The sequence below is a fragment of the Ovis canadensis genome, chromosome 1 (genome assembly GCF_042477335.2).
Source record: "Ovis canadensis isolate MfBH-ARS-UI-01 breed Bighorn chromosome 1, ARS-UI_OviCan_v2, whole genome shotgun sequence".
NCBI lineage: Eukaryota > Metazoa > Chordata > Mammalia > Artiodactyla > Bovidae > Ovis > Ovis canadensis.
In genome coordinates this window covers 191,245,507-191,263,780 of record NC_091245.1, presented here as the reverse complement: position 1 = coordinate 191,263,780, position 18,274 = coordinate 191,245,507, and the positions used below count along the sequence as shown (strand labels likewise).

At 49.4% G+C, this 18,274-nt stretch overlaps 1 protein-coding gene across 7 annotated transcripts in view; it reads left to right on the top strand.

The window, feature by feature from the left end:
- Window positions 1-18,274, top strand: part of MYLK (myosin light chain kinase) — a 280,492-nt gene that overhangs the window by 251,951 nt on the left and 10,267 nt on the right. For all 7 annotated transcript variants that reach the window (XM_069555329.1, XM_069555313.1, XM_069555320.1 and 4 more), the window contains 4 exons: window positions 4,052-4,269; window positions 5,835-5,958; window positions 13,625-13,777; window positions 16,212-16,335. In XM_069555329.1, coding sequence (XP_069411430.1) covers window positions 4,052-4,269; window positions 5,835-5,958; window positions 13,625-13,777; window positions 16,212-16,335 — 619 coding nt within the window. The remainder of the gene's footprint in view (window positions 1-4,051; window positions 4,270-5,834; window positions 5,959-13,624; window positions 13,778-16,211; window positions 16,336-18,274) is intronic.

The window sequence follows — 18,274 nt, the reverse complement described above, 5'->3', positions numbered from 1 at the left end:
TTGGCGTGTTTCCTTTCAATCTGTGCTCCTCAGGGAGAGCAGTCACGGTGAAGAGACAGACATGAGTCTGAGCGACCTCACTCCAATCCCTGCTCCGCCTCTTGTTGTATGACCTTGAATAAGTTACCCAAGTGTGCCAGCCATTAGTTTTATTATCTGTAAAAGGAGGCTGTAAACCACCCCGTGAATAATGTGGGGCTTAGATGGAATAACATGTGTCAGGCAGAGGCTCTATAACTGTGAGTTATTCTTAGGAGTATGATGCAGTGACTTTTTCTATATCCCAGTCTTTTCTCCACTTAAAATTACTTTGTGACCATTTTAACACACAACTGAATGTGTGGAAATCCTGCATTTCAGGAAGCCCGGGGGCAGCTTCTATGACTGTTGAGCCATGATTCTGTAATTATGAAATCCTTCCAGTGAAGAGCAGTATTTGATGAGACTCCCTTTTTAAATTCTGCAGTTCTGTGCAACTTTCACACAGATTCAAAGAAAATCCTCATTCGCCACTTGGAATCAGTTTTCAACCCCCAATTCAAACTTCCCTCCACACTTCTAGGGAAGATTCAGCCCGAGGGCATGGCCTCAGTCATCCTGCCCCCACAACAGCCCTGTGGGCTGCTGCTCTTCACATTTATTGTAGAGCAGGTTGCTTGGTCCAGGCAGTGTGGGCATGTGGGGACATGTGAAGAAATGTCTCATCTTTAGAAGTTAAACCTTGAGCAAGTTCATGAGAAGGTGCAGGAGGGGGTAGGAGGCAGCCCAGCCTGGGTGAGGCCGGGCAGCAGCACCAGTGGGCAGAATACCATACTTAGCTTGGAATTGGGACTTGGCAAGCTAGATGGAAAATGTTGGGAGAAAACACAAGAAGGCTTCATCTGGTCTGGCTTTCATCCCTCCGCCCCACGCCTCCCCCATGGACAGGAGTGAGTCTTCCATGCACAGACAGCAGATGATTCTCCTGCACTTGGAGTGAGGAGCTTGCCCCTTGATAGGAGCTCGACTGAAGTTGAAGGAGCAGACTGATGCTCCACCTGTCCTTCCCGTCCAGCCTGGATAGACCTGGCATTGACAGGAAAAGGTTGGCTTTCAGCAGTGCGATTTGCTCTTCTCCTTGCTTGACGGAGAAACAGATTCAGAGAAGGACAGTCCCTGGTGATACAGAAAGATGGAACTGTATTCCAGGGTGCCGGCTTTCAGATCAGCTGCCTCATATACACTGAGAAATCAGAGTTAAAGTGCCTTCAGCCTTTCTGACCTTTGCTTACAGGACAAGCCATTATTGTAGCAGTGTTTCTGTTACAAGGGTTCCTTCAGACTCCTCTTCAGGGAGTCAGGGATGGTCGTTGTGGGACATTCCAAGTGGTGGAAGGACCCTGAGCACCCAAGCAGACGCAGCTTGGGCTGAGTCATCCATTGCCCATCTTACCTTTGTGCTACCATTGGCAACACTGATCAAAGGAGAAGCAGCTGGCTGCCGTGACACGAGGACGGGGTCAGGGTGGGGAGCCCCATAGAGTGGCATCCTTCTGGCTGCCAGCGGGGGCTGGCCATTATCTACAGTTGGGGGATAAATACAGTCCCTTGGGATAAGGCGGGTATTCGTTAGTTCATTCACTGTCGCTCTCACTGTTTATCTATTAAGTATACATTTCCTTGGCCCAGTCTTGGCCTGTGGCTTTATCCCATTGCTGTGGATGGTAGCTTCTTTCCATCCACAGTTTTGAGCATTTGGAAGATAAACCTATAGAGAAGCAATAATCCTATTTGTGTAAGCCCTACCATCCTTGAAAATGAACCACAGGAACAGTTTTCAAAATACATTATTAAATAGATTTGAATTGGTGTGAATCTATATGCACCTCTGTTGAATAGACTACCTCTAGAAGTGCAGCAGTAACCATCTCCATGGCTCAGATTTCTACCACTCATTGCCACAGACATTCCCAAGGACGCTACCAAAAAAAAAAAAAAAAAAAAGGTTGCTTGCTTTTTCAGAATATTTAAAACCAAACATTTTGGGATACCTTGTCTGTGCCAGATATTGCCAGGTATAAACAGGGGTCTAGAGATGAACCAGACTTTTTCCAGACGTATTCACAAACAACATTAAAAAGCAGACAACATTAAATGCAGACTTGATGCAAAAAGCTCAGAGATGAGACTATGGGAAGCCACAGAAGGAATGATCATATGATGAAATCGAGAGCAGTTTCTCAGGGGATGTGAATTGCAGCTGACCTCCCAGGGGTAGTAATTGAGTAAACCAGTATTTCTCAAACTTATCTGATGGTAAGAATGACCTGGGGTACTCACTGAAAATATGGATCACAGACCCTGCCAAGATTTTCTAAATCAGAATCTCCAGGAGAGAAGCTTTGGAGTCTGTATTTCAACTAGAGCCTCCTCTGCAACTGGTTGTTTTAAAATAATAATCATATTATTGAGCACTTACTATATGCCAGGCACTTTTCTAAACACTTTACCTGAATTAATTCACTTCATCTTCACAGAAATCCTGTGAGGTGGCGCTGTTTTTACCGACACCTTGCAGATAGAAACGGGCTCAGAGATGTTAAGAACAGCCTGAAAGCTAGGAACCTACGAAGGGAAATTAGTTTGATTTAGAGCCTGGGTGGAGAGCATTAGAAATTAAGGGTTTGAGGACAGAGGCGCCACCTCTTGGCTGCGCAAGGACCTCCTTTTCAGTTGGTTCTAAAGTGTTGATTCTAGCGCCCCCCAGTGTCCACTGGAACAAACCGACCTTTACCAGTTTAGAAGTGAAAGTCTGTCCTGTGGTGATGGAAGCCTGCAAAGGCTTCATGGGCCCCATTGTGCATCTTTGTCTGTCTCTCCCTCAAGGGTCAGTAACAAGATCTGTTTGACCCGTTTCAGGTTGTCAAATGATAATTAGCATGTTCTGAGCACCCACTTCATGTCAGGCATGTTTTCCTGCAGTTCCTTCATTCCTAACTACTATGGTGTAGGGACAGGTGAGAAAACCGGGGCTCAGGAGGGGTAAGTAACGTGCCTGCTGTCACACAAAGTCAGGGTTCAAGCCAGCTCTTGCTCATCCTTATGATGACTTCCCTTAGAAGAGGGAAGGCCCTTGGAAGAGGACAGGCCTAGAAAGAAGCCCACTCAGCCTTGTTCAGCTGATGCATCTGTAGGCCATTGTGGAAAAGAGCATACTGGTATCTGGATGCTACATAAGTTACCAAGGAGAGCTTTAAACTTTCTGAGCAAGGAAGGCTGGGAGAGAGGCCCCGTGCATTCCCACTGAAGGGAAACATGTTGGCTGGCTGTAGCCTCTGGGCCAATCCTTAGCAAAAGGTGCCCACTGCAGGCCCCAGAACCACCATGGCCAGGATCCAAAGTCTATCCAGGCAGGAAGGATGTACTACACTCCCAGCCTGAGCCAGGAAGCCGAGACAAGTTAGTTTTGGCTGGAGGAGTAAACTGATGCTATAGGCCTAGCCAGAGGAAGCAAATTGGTCACAACTGCAAGTATTAATATAGTGAGTTACAGCCAATGAATTTTAGAAAATGTGCTGAAGCTCCTAATTATTGGAGATATTTTTCTGTTTCTGGCTTTGTGAAGCCACTGCTTATGGAGACTGCGAGTATTTTAAGCTTCAGTTCTTTATGGCTGAAAGACATGGCTAGAGAACAGGATGGTCCCTCACATCTACAGTTATCTGGGGGAGCCAGGCTACCTGGCAGTTACCCTTCCTGCTCAGGAGAGTGTTGTGGATCTCTCAGCTCATGACCACCTCTGAAATTGTCCAGCCTACATGTTTTCTTGAATCCCCCCAGGCTTAGTAAGCACAGGCAGGGTCCCCCCAGCAGGAAACCAGGAGGCCTGTGTCCTCCTCACACAGTGGAAGACTGAGACCCACCTAATGGGGCAGTGGCCTAGAGCTCAGAAAGCTGCAGAAGACGCCCAGCACTCCCACCCCTGGGCACTCCTGCCCTCGACCCCTCCCCCAGCCTGCCCTGGGCCAGTCGCCCCGCTCCTGTGGTCTGAGTGCCTGCTCTGTGCCCGCAGTGTGTCTGGGGGCGAGTTGTTCGAGCGCATCATTGATGAGGACTTCGAGCTGACGGAGCGGGAGTGCATCAAGTACATGAAGCAGATCTCGGAGGGGGTGGAGTACATCCACAAGCAGGGCATCGTCCACCTGGACCTCAAGCCCGAGAACATCATGTGTGTCAACAAGACAGGCACCAGGATCAAGCTCATCGACTTCGGTCTGGCCAGGAGGTTGGGTAAGGCTGAGCCGCCTCTCCTGTTGTCCCAACGCACCACGGCAGTGGCTGTTTGTGTTCCATTCCGTGGGTACTAAGGGGGGTGCACCAGATTGGAGATCAGAGACCCTGGAGACTGCCCCTCCCACGTACTAGCTGTGGGAACTTACATCTCAAATTATCTGTAAAATGGGATAATAATGGTACTCACCTCATAGAATTGTTAAGGGAATCAAGTGAGCTAATACATTAGAATGGTAAGAGCAGTGCCTCAGGCATAGTAAGCGCTGGCTAGTGAAAGTCCTGTCAGACTCTTTGTGACCCCGTGGACTATACAGGGCATACAATTGTACAGACTATACAATTCTCCAGGCAAGAATACTGGAGTGGGTAGCCTTTCCCTTCTCCAGCGGATCTTCCCAACCCAGGGATCAAACCCAGGTCTCCTGCAACAAGCTGAGCCACAAGGGAAGCCCAGGAATACTGGAGTGGGTAGCCTATCCCTTCTCCAGTGGATCTTCCTGACCCGGGAATCAGACGGGGGCCTCTTGCATTGCAGGCGGATTCTTTGCCAGCTGAGCTACGAGGGACGCCTGAGTACTTACAGGTGTCAGCTATTTGATTTATTATGAAGACTATTCTCACTCTGGCGCCTTCATCAGCAGAACATTCTGGTGGCGGTGCTCCTGCTGTTCAGTCTCCAGAGCACTTTCACATCCTTTCCTTCATTTGATTCTCACAGCAACCCTGTGAGGTAGGCAGGGCCGATTTGTGAGCCTCAGTTAATAGACCAGGAAGCTGAGGTCCACGTCACTTTGCCCAGCAAGTCCCACCGCCAGCTGCAGTGGAATCAGGCCCTGGGTCTAGGCCAGGGTCCTCTGAAGCATCTCTGCTGTTCCTGCACTTGCAGGAGGCAGGGCGTGACAGGGCAAGGCAGATGGGGACTTAGAATCATTTTGGTGGGTGATGGTCCTGAGGCACCACCTAGGGGTTATGGCTTTTCCTGACTAACCTCCCAGCAGCTCCTGGGAGGAGAGACGTGACACTGCACATGGAGAGGTGGTGTGAGGAGAAGGGGCGCGCGGCTCAGGAGTCAGTCTGCTGGGTTAGGTCCTGACCACCATTAACTGGGTGGGCGAATCAGTCCCTGGGCCTCCCTTTCCTCCTTAGGAAATGGGGGTCATGCTCCTTCTTAGGCAAGAGTATTAAATAGGAAAGTCCTCATAAAGCAGGCAGCGGAGCACTAACGACAGAGTGCACGGTAGAGGTTATTGTCAAGCACAGGTCACAGCCCCTGCACCGGGAAGCTCATGGGAGAGACAGACACACAGAAGATCATTCCGTCTGGGGCTGTCACGGGCTCTCCCCACTCCCCCAGCCTCACCCTGGACATTTGAGTTGCGCATGCAGTTTGTCCGTTTTACTGGTGTGTGCACTTTTTCTGTGAGGAGACCGTTGTCTCTGTGCCGTTTTGCAAGGGGAGAGCTGCTGAAGGCCAGCCTGACTTGTGTCCCTCCTGGCATCCACTCACCTCGGGTTGGCTTAGGGATGTTCCAGTGATTGATCGCTCTCCATCCTGGTTGCAGAGAATGCGGGGTCTCTGAAGGTCCTCTTTGGCACCCCGGAGTTCGTCGCACCCGAAGTGATCAACTACGAGCCCATTGGCTATGCCACGGACATGTGGAGCATCGGGGTCATCTGCTATATCCTGTGAGTCCTGGGCCACACGAGGGAGGGCCCCAGGCTGCCCTGATGTTGGAGGGTCCAGGGCAGGGCCTGATGGGGAGCCCACCCAGAGTCAAGAGGGCCACATGCCCCCAAGCCCCTCCTCACTGCCCTGCCTCGCTCCTGTGCTCCTGGTGACATCCACAGCCTGTGTCACACTTGCGTGGGAGGGTCTAGCTCCACTCACTAAGGTACCCATTCTGGGCCCGTCCTCATCCCTAAGGCTTGCCAGCCTGGGGCCTTTGGTCAGGAGGGCAGGAATACGGCTGGTGCTGTGTAATTTACCTTTGCATGTGTTTTGGGGTCTGTAGAGAAGCGGAGAGTGAGCCTAGGTGCACATCTCCTATGCGTGTCACCCTCATCCTCAGGGGACCGCACCCCATCCTCATGGCAGCAGGACACCACTGCCAGCCTCATCTCTGGGCTCAGTATATGGACTGGTTTGATGATAGAGCTTTTAGTGGGGCCAACAGACAATAGAAAGCTGCTGTATAGTAATTAGAGGTGGGAAGTTAGGTGGAAAATAGGGAGTCGTTCATTGGCAAATGCTGCAGAAAAGCAAGGAGGCCAGTGATTCAGACCAGGTCTGCACAGACGGTAATCTGTGTGAATCCCCTGGGCCTCTCCTTAGATCACAGGTTCTGATTCAGAAGTTCTGGGGACCCAAGAACCCACATTTCTGACAGGCTACAGGTATCTGATGGTGCCGGTCTGAGCTCTACACTTTGAGCACCAGACCGTAGAGCACCCCCTCTTGCTGGAATCTGGCTGATTCAGTTTCTGAAGTCCCAGGCTGCAAGCAGGCATTAACCTCAATGGAAACCTGAGCTTTGTGGCATTGCACAGTTATGGGCTGGTTTCCCTGAAACTGCAGCTGTGCCTGTAGTCATTTTGAAAAAAAACTTCCGTCATTAAAGCAAAAGGACAAATTAAACCTTCTCATAGAAAACCTGAAGGAGACCTCTACAGGTACTTTCTTAGATCCCCGGGTCTTTGGACCCCATTGTAAGAAATGGCTTTAGGTGATTCTGTTGTACAGCCAGGTTTAGGAACCGCAGTTACCAATGCTTTAGCAGAAGTGCAGTGGTTTTTTTGGTGCAGTGAGGTGTTTACAAGTGCTCAGGAGTCTGACTCTCCTTGTGGCGTGTTAGGATGACTTCACTCCATTGAACCTGTGTCACGGGTCTTGGAGCCCAGAGAGTCATGTTCTTCCCTGCTCGGGGTCACTCCCACAGCACAGCCTCCCCCTAGGGCAGCAGAGGAGAAACTGTGGCCAGGAGTGCCTCTCCAGGAGAAAGAGAGCTGAGGAACAATGAAAACGACACCAGACTCTACGGTTCTGGCCCCTTGGTAAACACAGAGAGCCAGGCAGCCAGGGCTGTGCCGGGCTGCTCTCGCTGGGTCTTTCCCTGGGAGAGACGCCTGACTCTTGAGAGAGCCTTTTGTCGGCTGCCTGTGGCCTGGCTCGGCCCCTGGGTCCCCCTGCAGCCATCAAGACTCATCTTGCTGTTTCCATCGGTTTTCCCACTGGTATCGGATCCGGACCATCAGTTTGGTCCTCGGGACAAACCTGGGAGTCGACAGGGCAGGGGTTTGATCATTATTTGACATTGAGTTCATGGGGCCCACGGAAGCCCACATGGCCACCCACTTCCATAGTCCTAGAGGGTGGCCAGCTGTCCCAGTTTATCATCACTGCCAGGTTTCCCAGGATATGGGGCTTTCAGTGCTGAAGTGAGGACCATCCTGGGCAGACTAGGAAGACTGGTCTTCATGCAGGTCAGGGCTAGAGCAGTGACTAGATGCTCAGTGAACGTGCTGAGTGAAGACAGCTATACCCAGACCCAGCAACCACCCGCTTGCAGCCCTCCCAGTACCCTGGCTCCAGTCACCCAATCAGGGGTAGCCTGATCCCCATTCTAACATCGTGCACCATGATCACCTGTTCTTGAACTCTGCATACATGAAATCACACAGAAAGGTGTATTTGGCTTCTCCTGCCCTCCCTTGTTTGCGAGCCCCATTCGTATCATGCTATGAGGCTGTGACTGGCCCTTCCCAAGGCTGTGCTGCTCTCTGAACCTCCTCCAATTTCCTTATCAATTCTATGCTAATGGGCTGTTGACTAGATTCCAGTTCAGGGCATTGTGAGTATCCGGTGCATGTGCTTTAGTAAATGCCTTTATGCATTTCTGTTGGATCTAGAACTAGAATTACTGGGTCACAAGAGCACTTTATTTTAAAATGAAAATTCTTTGAGATTGAAGAAGTAATTTGGATATTACGTGGCATGGTTTGCTAGATTACTTTTAAAGCTGAGACTTAGAAATGGGGAAGGATTTTTTGAAATGGGGAGAAAATAATTGTGATGAATGGGGCAACAGCCTAAAGGGATCTGGATGGGGTGAGAGGAGGGTGGAGACTTGCGTGTTGAAGGAAGACAAGCAAGCAGCAGGGGAAATGACACAGGCCAGCCCTACACAACCTCCCCATATCCTGGCTCCTGCCTCCTGCCCCAGCCGGCTTCTCTGCCCCCTGGGACTTTTCCACTGGCTCTCACTGTGGGGATTGAGGTCTGGGAGTCTCCCTCCCAAACTAGGGCTCTTCGTGGGGATGTGGTGTGAGAACAGAAGGTGGAGCCAGCCAAGTGGCTTCCTCTCAGCCCTGCTATGTGGCATTCTGGAGCTGCTGCTGGAACCACCACCCGCACCCCCGCCCCACCACCACACACGCTGCCCCACCCAGGCAAGGTTCTCTGGCGGCCCTCTTGTACCTCCATCCCTCTGTTTGGAGCTTGTTTGTCTGTCTGGCAGTCCTTATCAGAGTCACCTTCCTTGTTAGTTCCAGAGGACTCCCCATCTCCTGCCTGGGGCCAGTGAGAGATGGAAAGTTGGGGGCCAGGTGAGAAGAGATGTATCACTCAGCATGTATTTGGCTAACACCTCCTAAGTGAGCAGCCATGCCTGGTAGGTTATTCTGACTTTGCTGAAGGAATTCCTCCTCACACCTTTGGAGAGATCAGGGCAGATCCTGTCACAGCACAGGAGACCCAGCCCCACAGCCAGCCCAGGGTCCCCAGGCAGGACAGAGATGTAGCTGGCGGGGTTGTAGGGCCCCCACCCTCTCACCCCTGATTCTGAAGGGAGAGAAGAGATTTCATGAATCTGCTGAGACTTCTGCTGTTAGCAGTCCCCGTGTGGTTTCTGGCAGGAGGAGAGAGGGCTGGGCTCCCCTGGCCACACTTCAACCTTGCAGATGTTCGAAGCCTCCTTTCCCCTCCCGCCTCCTCTCCCCACTTTCCTGAGGACTTGGTGTTCCTCTGCTGCCTGTGGAGACCCGACTCTGTGTCCTGTTCTTACCCCTACTCCAGAACTCCTTCTCCTTCCCTCCCTCACACCTCTACTCTGCTCTTTCCTCCCTAACATCTTCCTGCTGTGCTCAGCAGCAGACTTCCCATCCCCAGCTAATTTGTGAGCATGCACCATGGTCCAAGGCTCAGCAGGCAAAGAATCCACCTGCCAATGCAGCAGATACCAGTTTGATCCCTGGGTTGGGAAGATCTCCTGGAGAAGGAAATGGCAACCCACTCCTCTGTTCTTGCCTGGGAAAATCCCGTGGACATAGGAGCCTGGTGGGCTACAGTCCATGGGGTTGAAAAGAGTTGGACACAGCTGAGCAATTAAGCACACACACACACCACAGTCCAGAGAGCCAGGTCCATCCCATCTGGAGCTGTGACTTCTCGGGACATCTTTGTGAATGGGGAGAAGTCCCAGTGCCCAAGCATCGGGTATCTGCTCAGACTCAGATTTGGATGCAGGGCTCTTCACAGGGATCCAGGAGCTCCACCCAGGGCTGCCCCTGCCCTCTTAGTCGCTGAGTCGAGACATGCTCTCTGTGCTCTCCTGTGACCTACAGGCACCCCATACCCATACCAGGTCCAGAAAACACCTGCAGGTTTTGCTCTCCAGGGACCTGGGCTGTGGTTAACATGACTAAACCCTGGGTTGCTGTTTCATGGCCTACTGCACCAAACGATGCCCAGCTCTTCCTCTAGGCGCCCCCTAGCCCTCTCAAATCTTCCCAGCGCACCAGAGAATGAGCATCCCAAGGCTAAAATGGGAGAAAAGACTGACCCCTTCCTAAGCTCTCAATAGTTCTTCTGGCAGATATGTGGTCCCCTTTGCTGACTGTTCACGCAGTAGGGTCATCTGCTGTTAAAAAAAATTATACAGAAAGTGTAGTTTAAGAGGCATTTTTGCCTTCTTTCTCCTGATGTCCTGTTCTGCAAGCAGAACGGGTCTCTGCATCAGATTCCCTGGTGAAGTTTGGCTGCAGTAAGAGATTAAGAATTAAAAAAATCAGAACACTCTGAAGTCATATCGCTTGTTGACTAATTAGCACAAAGATTAATATTTAACCATTAAAAATGAACATGAAGACTGTATACACTTTTGAAAGACAATGTCAAGTGAAGAAGAAGAGGATCCAAGAACTTGCCCACATTGATTACAGTTTTGTGAAAACCAAACAAATTCATTGGTTATGTTGGGAAGGAAAAAACTTTCCTTTACCCTCTTAGATTCAGTTCTTGGGGGCTTGGAAATCAAACTGACAAAAGACAGATTAACAAAAAGAAAACAGATTTAATTATGTACATATAATAAATGTTCATAAAGGTGTTCATAAAGAAATGTGACTCAGGATGCATTTAAAATTTGGAGCTTATATACTACTTTAACAAAGAGTGATAAATCATATAGAAATAACTGGACAAAGGAGAAAGGGTTTGGAGCTTTTGGAGGGGCTAAATTGTGACCAGGTGAGGAGGAAATGTATATAGAGACTGTTTAGCAAGATCTGATATACAGATGAGGGTCTTTCTCTTCCTCTGATAAGAGAAGAAATGGACAAACAGACCAAATGGAAATTCATGTCACCTTAACAAAGAGACATGTAATGTCCTACTTTTAGATAGAAAGAGATGGGACAAAGAGTTAATTGACTTCAGCTCAATGCAATGTTTATGCCAAAGTTCACCTTTTGGGGTGGTGTACTCTGATTTCCTCTAGTTAAAAATTAGATAAGACTAGGAAAAGAGGTGAATCGTGTTTCTAATGATACGGTTATTATGTTTGTTGATTGGATTGAACAACCCAACCACATATGATCGTATGCAAGTTCTAGCACTTAAAAAAAAAGTCCAAGAAAGAAGATTTAAAAATTCTGCAAAATCCCACCACCAAGAAACAGGATTACTAAAATTCCAATACTCTCTTCGTCATCATGCTCTGCATATTGTGCAAGTTTTATTTTAGAGACACATTCTCTTTATCAGGGGGAGTGCTGGGGGAGCTGGGGCGGTTGAGGAGGCAGCCAAGCCTCAAGCAGATCTCAGCTGGAGGGGCTGCCAGGAAAGAGGGTTGCCCGAGGCCAGAGGCCAGGAGGCTGTCCCTGCCTGTGAGCATCACACAGAGATTAAGCCCTATTTTTGCAGGATTGCAGTTCCTAATTAGGAAAGGAGGTTTACAGAAGGGGGCCTTTCAGCATTCCGCAGTGGGGTTGTTGGCTTTCCCGCAATCTCTTGGCACACTGCAGGACTTTCCCCTTTGTCTCAGATGGAAAATGCAGGAGGAAGAAAGACAGAAGGAAGCACGTAGCTGAGGGGCAAGAGTCAGGCTCTATCTTAATGGGACTAGTCAGTCACCCCAGGGTCAGAGAGCCAGGAATGCTGGGAACCCCTAGGAATTCTAGCCCAGTGCCCTTGATGTACAAGGAGGGACTCAGAGGCCCAGAGAAGAGAAATGAGTATTATATAACTGCAGAGACTCCCTCTCTTCCCTCACTATGAGGTGATCAAGAATGATTGTCTCCATGCCATCTCAAAATGTAAATTACTGTCTTGCTTTAAGACATTTTATGCCATCTATAAAATTCTCTTATTCAAAAGCACAAATATGTTGATTAGGGTGAGATCAGTCTCTCTGAAAAGCTTTCTTCTTTTTTTTTAAATGAAGATTTTCACCAGAGGGTTCTTCTTCCCATAGCAAGATTTCCTTGCAAAAATGCAATAGGTTTTGTTTTACAAAACTTAATATTCAGGGCCAGGTGTATTTCATAAGCTGAGGCCTCTTGAATGGCAAAACAGCTCCCAAAGGGTTTGCATTATTGTTTATGATGATGGATTTGGGGCAAGGGATGTTAGTGAAGCCTTAACTGTGAAGGTTGATGGCACAATACATCTCGAGGGGCAGACAGGACTAGATACATAATTTGTGGGGTCCAGTGCAGCATTAAAAAATAGGGTGGCTTGTGCAACATTATTAATAATTTCAAAATTGTGGCAGCAGAGCATTAAACCAAGAGTGGGGCTCTTCTAAGACCCATGAGGCTAGCCCTGGATCAAGGTAGAAGGCTGGATAGTTGGGGTGGAGATGAGGTGTCCAGAGGTGAGGCTAGTAAGCCAGAAGTCTGTTCCATTTGACTTTGAGATAGTTCACCTTCTAAATTTTATTTGGCTTGAGCTATTGGTAAATGAATCATTCCTGGGATCACAGATTGATGAGGCAATGGGGGTGAACTATGTACAGAGGAGCTGTGTAATAGCTATGGTCACAGACCAAGCTTTTTATTGCAGACCAGGCCTCCTGCCAGTGCTGTAGGCTGTGGCTGACTTCATCTTTCCAGAAATGATTGTACAAAGTAGCGGTTAAAGAAGGGGCTCACTGACTGCAAAACCGTGGGCAGGTTATTTAACCCCACTTGGTGTGGCAGTTTCCTTATCTGTTAAACGAAGTGATGAGCTACCTGGGTTAAAGAGTGGTGTTAAGACTGAATCTACTTTAGCTCTCTGCCCAGTGCATGCCACATAGTCAGTGTTTGACAGACGTCTGCTGTCATGATGATGAGGACGCAGGAGAAAGCGAACAGGGAGAGGCGGTGTGGTGACCACTCCGTAGTTCAGTAGCAAGTTGTCCACCTAATGGAGGAGGAGGAGGCTGACACACAGAAATCGGGGTCCAAGGTCACCCAGCAAACAAACAGGCCTTGGTCCCTTAGAGGGAAGCTTTCTGGTTTGGCCTAAATGCCTCAGGAGTTTTGAACTCAAGTGTAGCTGGATCCCCAGACTCACACTGCAGGCTTGAGGTTCACTCTCCCTGGAGACACCCTTGCTGAGCCCTGCGTGGGCTGGCCCTGTTCTTGGTGCAGAGGGTGAAAGGTGAGAGGGCAGGACAGTGCAGGGCAATGAGTGCTGTGTCACGTGACCAGTCCCCAGGGTGTGGGGAGGGGCCCCGGGGAGGAGGGGACTCGTCCTCCAGCATGTTAGAGAAGGTTCTGTGGGGCCACGTTCTAGCCTGTGCATCCAGGAAGAACAGACGATAGGGAGGAAGGCCCTGCTGTACTGTGTGGAAATGGTGAACTGAAGAAAACTCCTTCCACCTCAGCTTCACAGGCAGGGGGTGTCAACAGGCGGGGGGCATCCCAGAAGCACAGAGAGAGAGGCTGAGAGCATGCCCTCTTCTTTTCCGGGTGGGAGGAGAGGCGGGGGTGCTGGGGGTGCCCTCACCTCTGACCTCAGTGAGCACTCCCCTGGGGGACCACCCTCTCTGCCGGCCTCCCCCACTCACTGCTCTCCTCTCTTATCCCCCAGGGTCAGTGGACTGTCCCCCTTCATGGGTGACAATGACAACGAAACCTTAGCCAACGTTACCTCAGCTACCTGGGACTTCGACGACGAGGCCTTTGATGAGATCTCTGATGACGCCAAGGATTTTATCAGCAACTTGCTGAAGAAGGATATGAAGTAAAGAGTTGAGCTTTTAGTCTTTTGGGGCTCCCCACACCCTGGCCTGGGGTCCAGAGACAGTGACTTCCTTTCCCTGTGGTGGGCTCTTCTGCACCCCAGCACAGGAGGGTGGGCATGGTGTGCATGAGGGCCCAGAAGGGGGTCTTCCTGGGCCCCTGCTTCCTGGGGCTGGACACTGTCCTGTCTTTAGAAGCACAGATACCTCTCTTGAAAAGCAACCCTTGACTGAGTGTTGAGGGAAAGAAGAGGCAGCTCGTGTATGAATAACAACAGCCCCTTTTATTTTCCATGTACGGCTATGGCCAGCAGCAATCCTACTAGGATTTCAGGGAAGAGATCCTATTTGTGGGGCTTGAGCATACTCCCAGCTGTTCTGGCTTGATGTTTCTTTAGTAGCTATAATATGCAGGAACTGCCTACCTGAGTACAGCCAGGTGCCTTCCACCACTGGTTGATGAGACTGCTATCCCAGCTCCATCTCTGTCCCACTAACAGTGCAGCCTGTGAGGTTCCCCAGCCCCACCTCAGAGGGCTGCACGGAGCTGCCAAGGTGGTCAGTGGATGACTATATAAAACATCTGCAGACATCAGGAGGCTAGAGTGTTCAGGCATGTAGACAGCCTAAGGCTGTGAGGAGAGGTCAGATGCCCAAAGTGCTCGTCGGTATTTCAGTGAGAGAAGCATTGGAACAGTAGAGGAGGCTAGAGCAGAGGAGGGGTCCTGCATGGGGCTGGACAGGATTCAGTGGAGCAGGGAAGTGGCTCCATCACAGCAGGAAGGTGAGCAGGGCTCTGTGTGTGCAGGGAGGACTGTCCTGGCCCAAGGAAGGGAGCGGTGGCAGTGTTAGGTGGGGACAGCTGGCTACTGGGCCCCTCATCTGTGAACAGGTGGCCAGATGACGCAAGGCCTGGTTCAAACACGGGGTGTCGCTTTTGGCAATGGGAGCAGCTCTAGGCATTTCCCCAGAAGATGGTGAAACTCACCCCTGCAACTCCACACCCCACCCCACCCCATGCCGCCCCGCCCCTCCAAGGCTGTCCCTCATCTTGCCTACTCTGGAAGAAATCCTGTTTGGGATAGGAGAGTGCAGTTGCTAAAGGAATGAGGTTAAAGTGTCTCTTAAGTGGTTCTGTCTGGTTTTCTGGTTACACACCCACCTCTTGGTCCTTTGTAGCCAGCTCTGAGCCAAACTCCTCACCAGAGGAGACAGTCCACACTCTTTGACAGTGAGGTCCTCTTAGAATTTTGCTGTCTCAGTCTTTATATCAGAAGTAGGCCTGACCCGGGGAAGATCCAGATGTTGTGAGGGGGGCGCGGTGCTGGATTTCCTTCTGGTGTGAGGGATCCCCACTTCCAAGGTGCCCCAGGGAGATGGAAGCCTCCCTCCTAATGACTCTGGTCCAAGGATGGCTTCCGTCAACCAGGCTTCGTTTACACGCGGTTTGGTAAATGAGGTATTGTTCATATCACCTATCTTCTCATCTGATCTTGAGTTTATTCAGTAATGTGCTGGCTCCTCTGTGCTTGTAAAATGGACTCACACACGAATTGATTTCATATAGATCAAGACACTAGATTCCCATAAACTCAAACTTAGCATGTCTTCAACCAGAAATCTCCATCTATCAGCACTTTCAAAAATGTTTTCTATTATAAATAAATATATATATAGTACAAATTTTGAATATATGAAAATTAAAATAATCCATAAAGATCACTACATTTTTCTAGATTTAGCAAATTTACTTTTACTCATTTTCTATGTATGTTAGCACTTGGTGCTTTGGACTTTACTAGTCCTTCTATAATTAAGGTGATGGCCCTGAAATATGTCTAGATTCCCAGAGCTTTCAGAAAATTAAATGAATTTCAGTGCAGGTCTAAGGTTGTCATAATTCATAGGTTGAACATAAGACATACCTCTTTTGAGTTTTAATAGGCAAAAATCTGATGCTCCACCACACCATAAGACTTGAGAGTTCACTGATTCTTGAAGATTTGGACTTAAGGTTTCACTCTTCCCTCCATCAGACAAAGAGGTAGAAGGATCTGGCATCCGCAGGTCCCAGCCCTCATGTGACCAGCAGAATGACCCCACCCTGGAATATGGTGCCAGTCATTCCAAGACATCTCTGTCCTCCAGCACTTAGCCTCTCTAGACCCCAAGGGCAGGTCGTGAGACTCCAGCTGCCCATCAGTGTTTAGGCCTGCTTAACACTAACCTGTCCTGGGTCTAGTCAGTGTAACCCAGACCAAGAGAGGAAAAAGGTTAGGATCACCATGATTCTCATCACAGTGGATGGATTGGGAGCAGACAGCCATGGGCTCTGCCCCATGTTTCTAGGGACAGGTGACCTCCTGTTTCTGGTCTGACCAGCAGTCTCTGAGATCCCCTTCTGCTCAGAAATCCTCTGATCTCTGCCTCTATCAGAAACCGCTTGAACTGCACCCAGTGCCTTCAGCATCCATGGCTAATGAAAGACACCAAGAACATGGAGGCCAAGAAACTCTCCAAGGACCGGATGAAGAAGTACATGGCAAGAAGGAAATGGCAGGTAATGGCAGGGGTCACTTTGGACTGGTCTCTTGCCCCTCATAATTGCTTTATTCAAGCCACCCTCATTCCCAACTTGCCCTGACCTCACTCCATAAAAATGTTTACATTTATTTCTGAGATAGTCTGGGACCAAGACTGACGTTTCATGTCTTTGTGGGTAGAGATGAGCAATGTCACTTGCAGGACTATTTGGCAACCCTGGAGAATGTGATCTTGTTATAGGCAGTGTGATGGTTTTAACATTTTTTTACCATGAAGGAGGTGGGCATGCGATCTACAATGAGAGACATGGGGGGTTGTGCATTACTAGCTGCAAATCCTTAACCAAGTTACTTAACCTTGCTGTGCCTTCATTTACTCATCTATAACATGGGGATAATAGTGGTACCAAATCACAGCATCGTTGAGGATTGTATGAAATGATCATCATCTAACTTCCAGTACATTACGTGGCACATAGTAAGTGTTCACAAATGAGATCAGTAGCTAATATGTACGGAGAGCTGGCCATGTGTCAGGAAACATCAGTAGCTAATATGTACAGAGAGCTGGCCATGTGTCAGGCAACATCAGTAGCTAATATGTACGGAGAGCTGGCCATGTGTCAGGGAACATCAGTAGCTAATATGTACGGAGAGCTGGCTATGTGTCAGGGAACATTCAAAGCACTTTCTATGCACATTGTCTTTTAATCCTGGGAGGCAGGTACTACTGTTATCCCCAGTTCTCAGATAAACAAGGCAGAGAAAAGTTCGGAATGTCACCCAGGATCACAGCTCGTAAGCATGGGAAAGCCAGCATTCAAACCCAGGGACTAGCTCCAGTTACACAGTCTTAACAACACACAATTTAATGACGCAGATTGCTTCTGATTGTTACCAGATGGAGAAAATTATCATCCAGATCCATACAGAACTTATCATCCTCTATTTTATTTTTATTATCACTGCTAGTAGTATAAAATTCCTGGGCTACTGGAGGGTACACGGTTTCTATAATATAGTGAAACAGAAACCTGAAAAGCAAATAGACATAAAAGGACATAACACACAGCTAGAATTATAAACGATCACTATAGTTTTCCATACCCATATATGTGAGTGTGGCCAGAGGATGGAGCCAATCACACCAGAGTTGGATGTGGTTGTCAGGAAAGGCTGCCAAGGGCAGGAGTTTGAAGTTGGCCGTGGAACATGGGTGAAACCCAGAGAGGAGGGGATAACAGCACAGACGGAGGAAAGAGCTCAGAGCTATGAGCCGGACCTCACCCTGGTCATGCCGGCCTGACGGGAGGTCTTTTAGCTGGGCATTCAGGGGACCAGGGCTTTAGACCTTGCCTTTGTGGCAGAGAAAAAGAAATCACTGTTCCAGGGGCAACTGGGACACTGGTGATTTGCCACACAGAAGGACTAAACCACAGGCATTGAAAGGCTGAGAGAAGCAGGAGAGCCAGGGGCTTCGGGAGTGTGGGTCTGAGGGCCTCCGCGCCCTGCGCATCTCAGCAGGCCCCCTGCAGCGGGAGTCAGTTCTTGGTTATCCCCTCCTGCAGCTGAGTGATCAGCTCACTTTGCTCAAGTACCTGGTGAGTGGGAATGCCGTGCTGCTTCCCTCACCTTCTGGTGCCAGTAGGATCCAGTAAAATCAGAGGAGCAAATGTCACTTTTTAAAAATGGGGGGAGAAGCCACAGAATCAAGGGTTGGCTTTGTGAATGGTCTGTGGCCAGTAGATCTCAAGGAAACAGCAGGATTTCTGAAGCACATGGGGTGACTGGCGTGCGGGCGGGGCCGTTCTCAGAGCAGGAAATCTCACTGGGTTTTGCTTGGACGAGGCTGTGGGTGAAAGGGCAGCCTTATCACGTCAAGCTTCTGGGAGCACCTACACATTTGCTGGTGAACCAAGGCAAAAAAAGAGCCTAAACCCAAGGGATAGGCGCAGA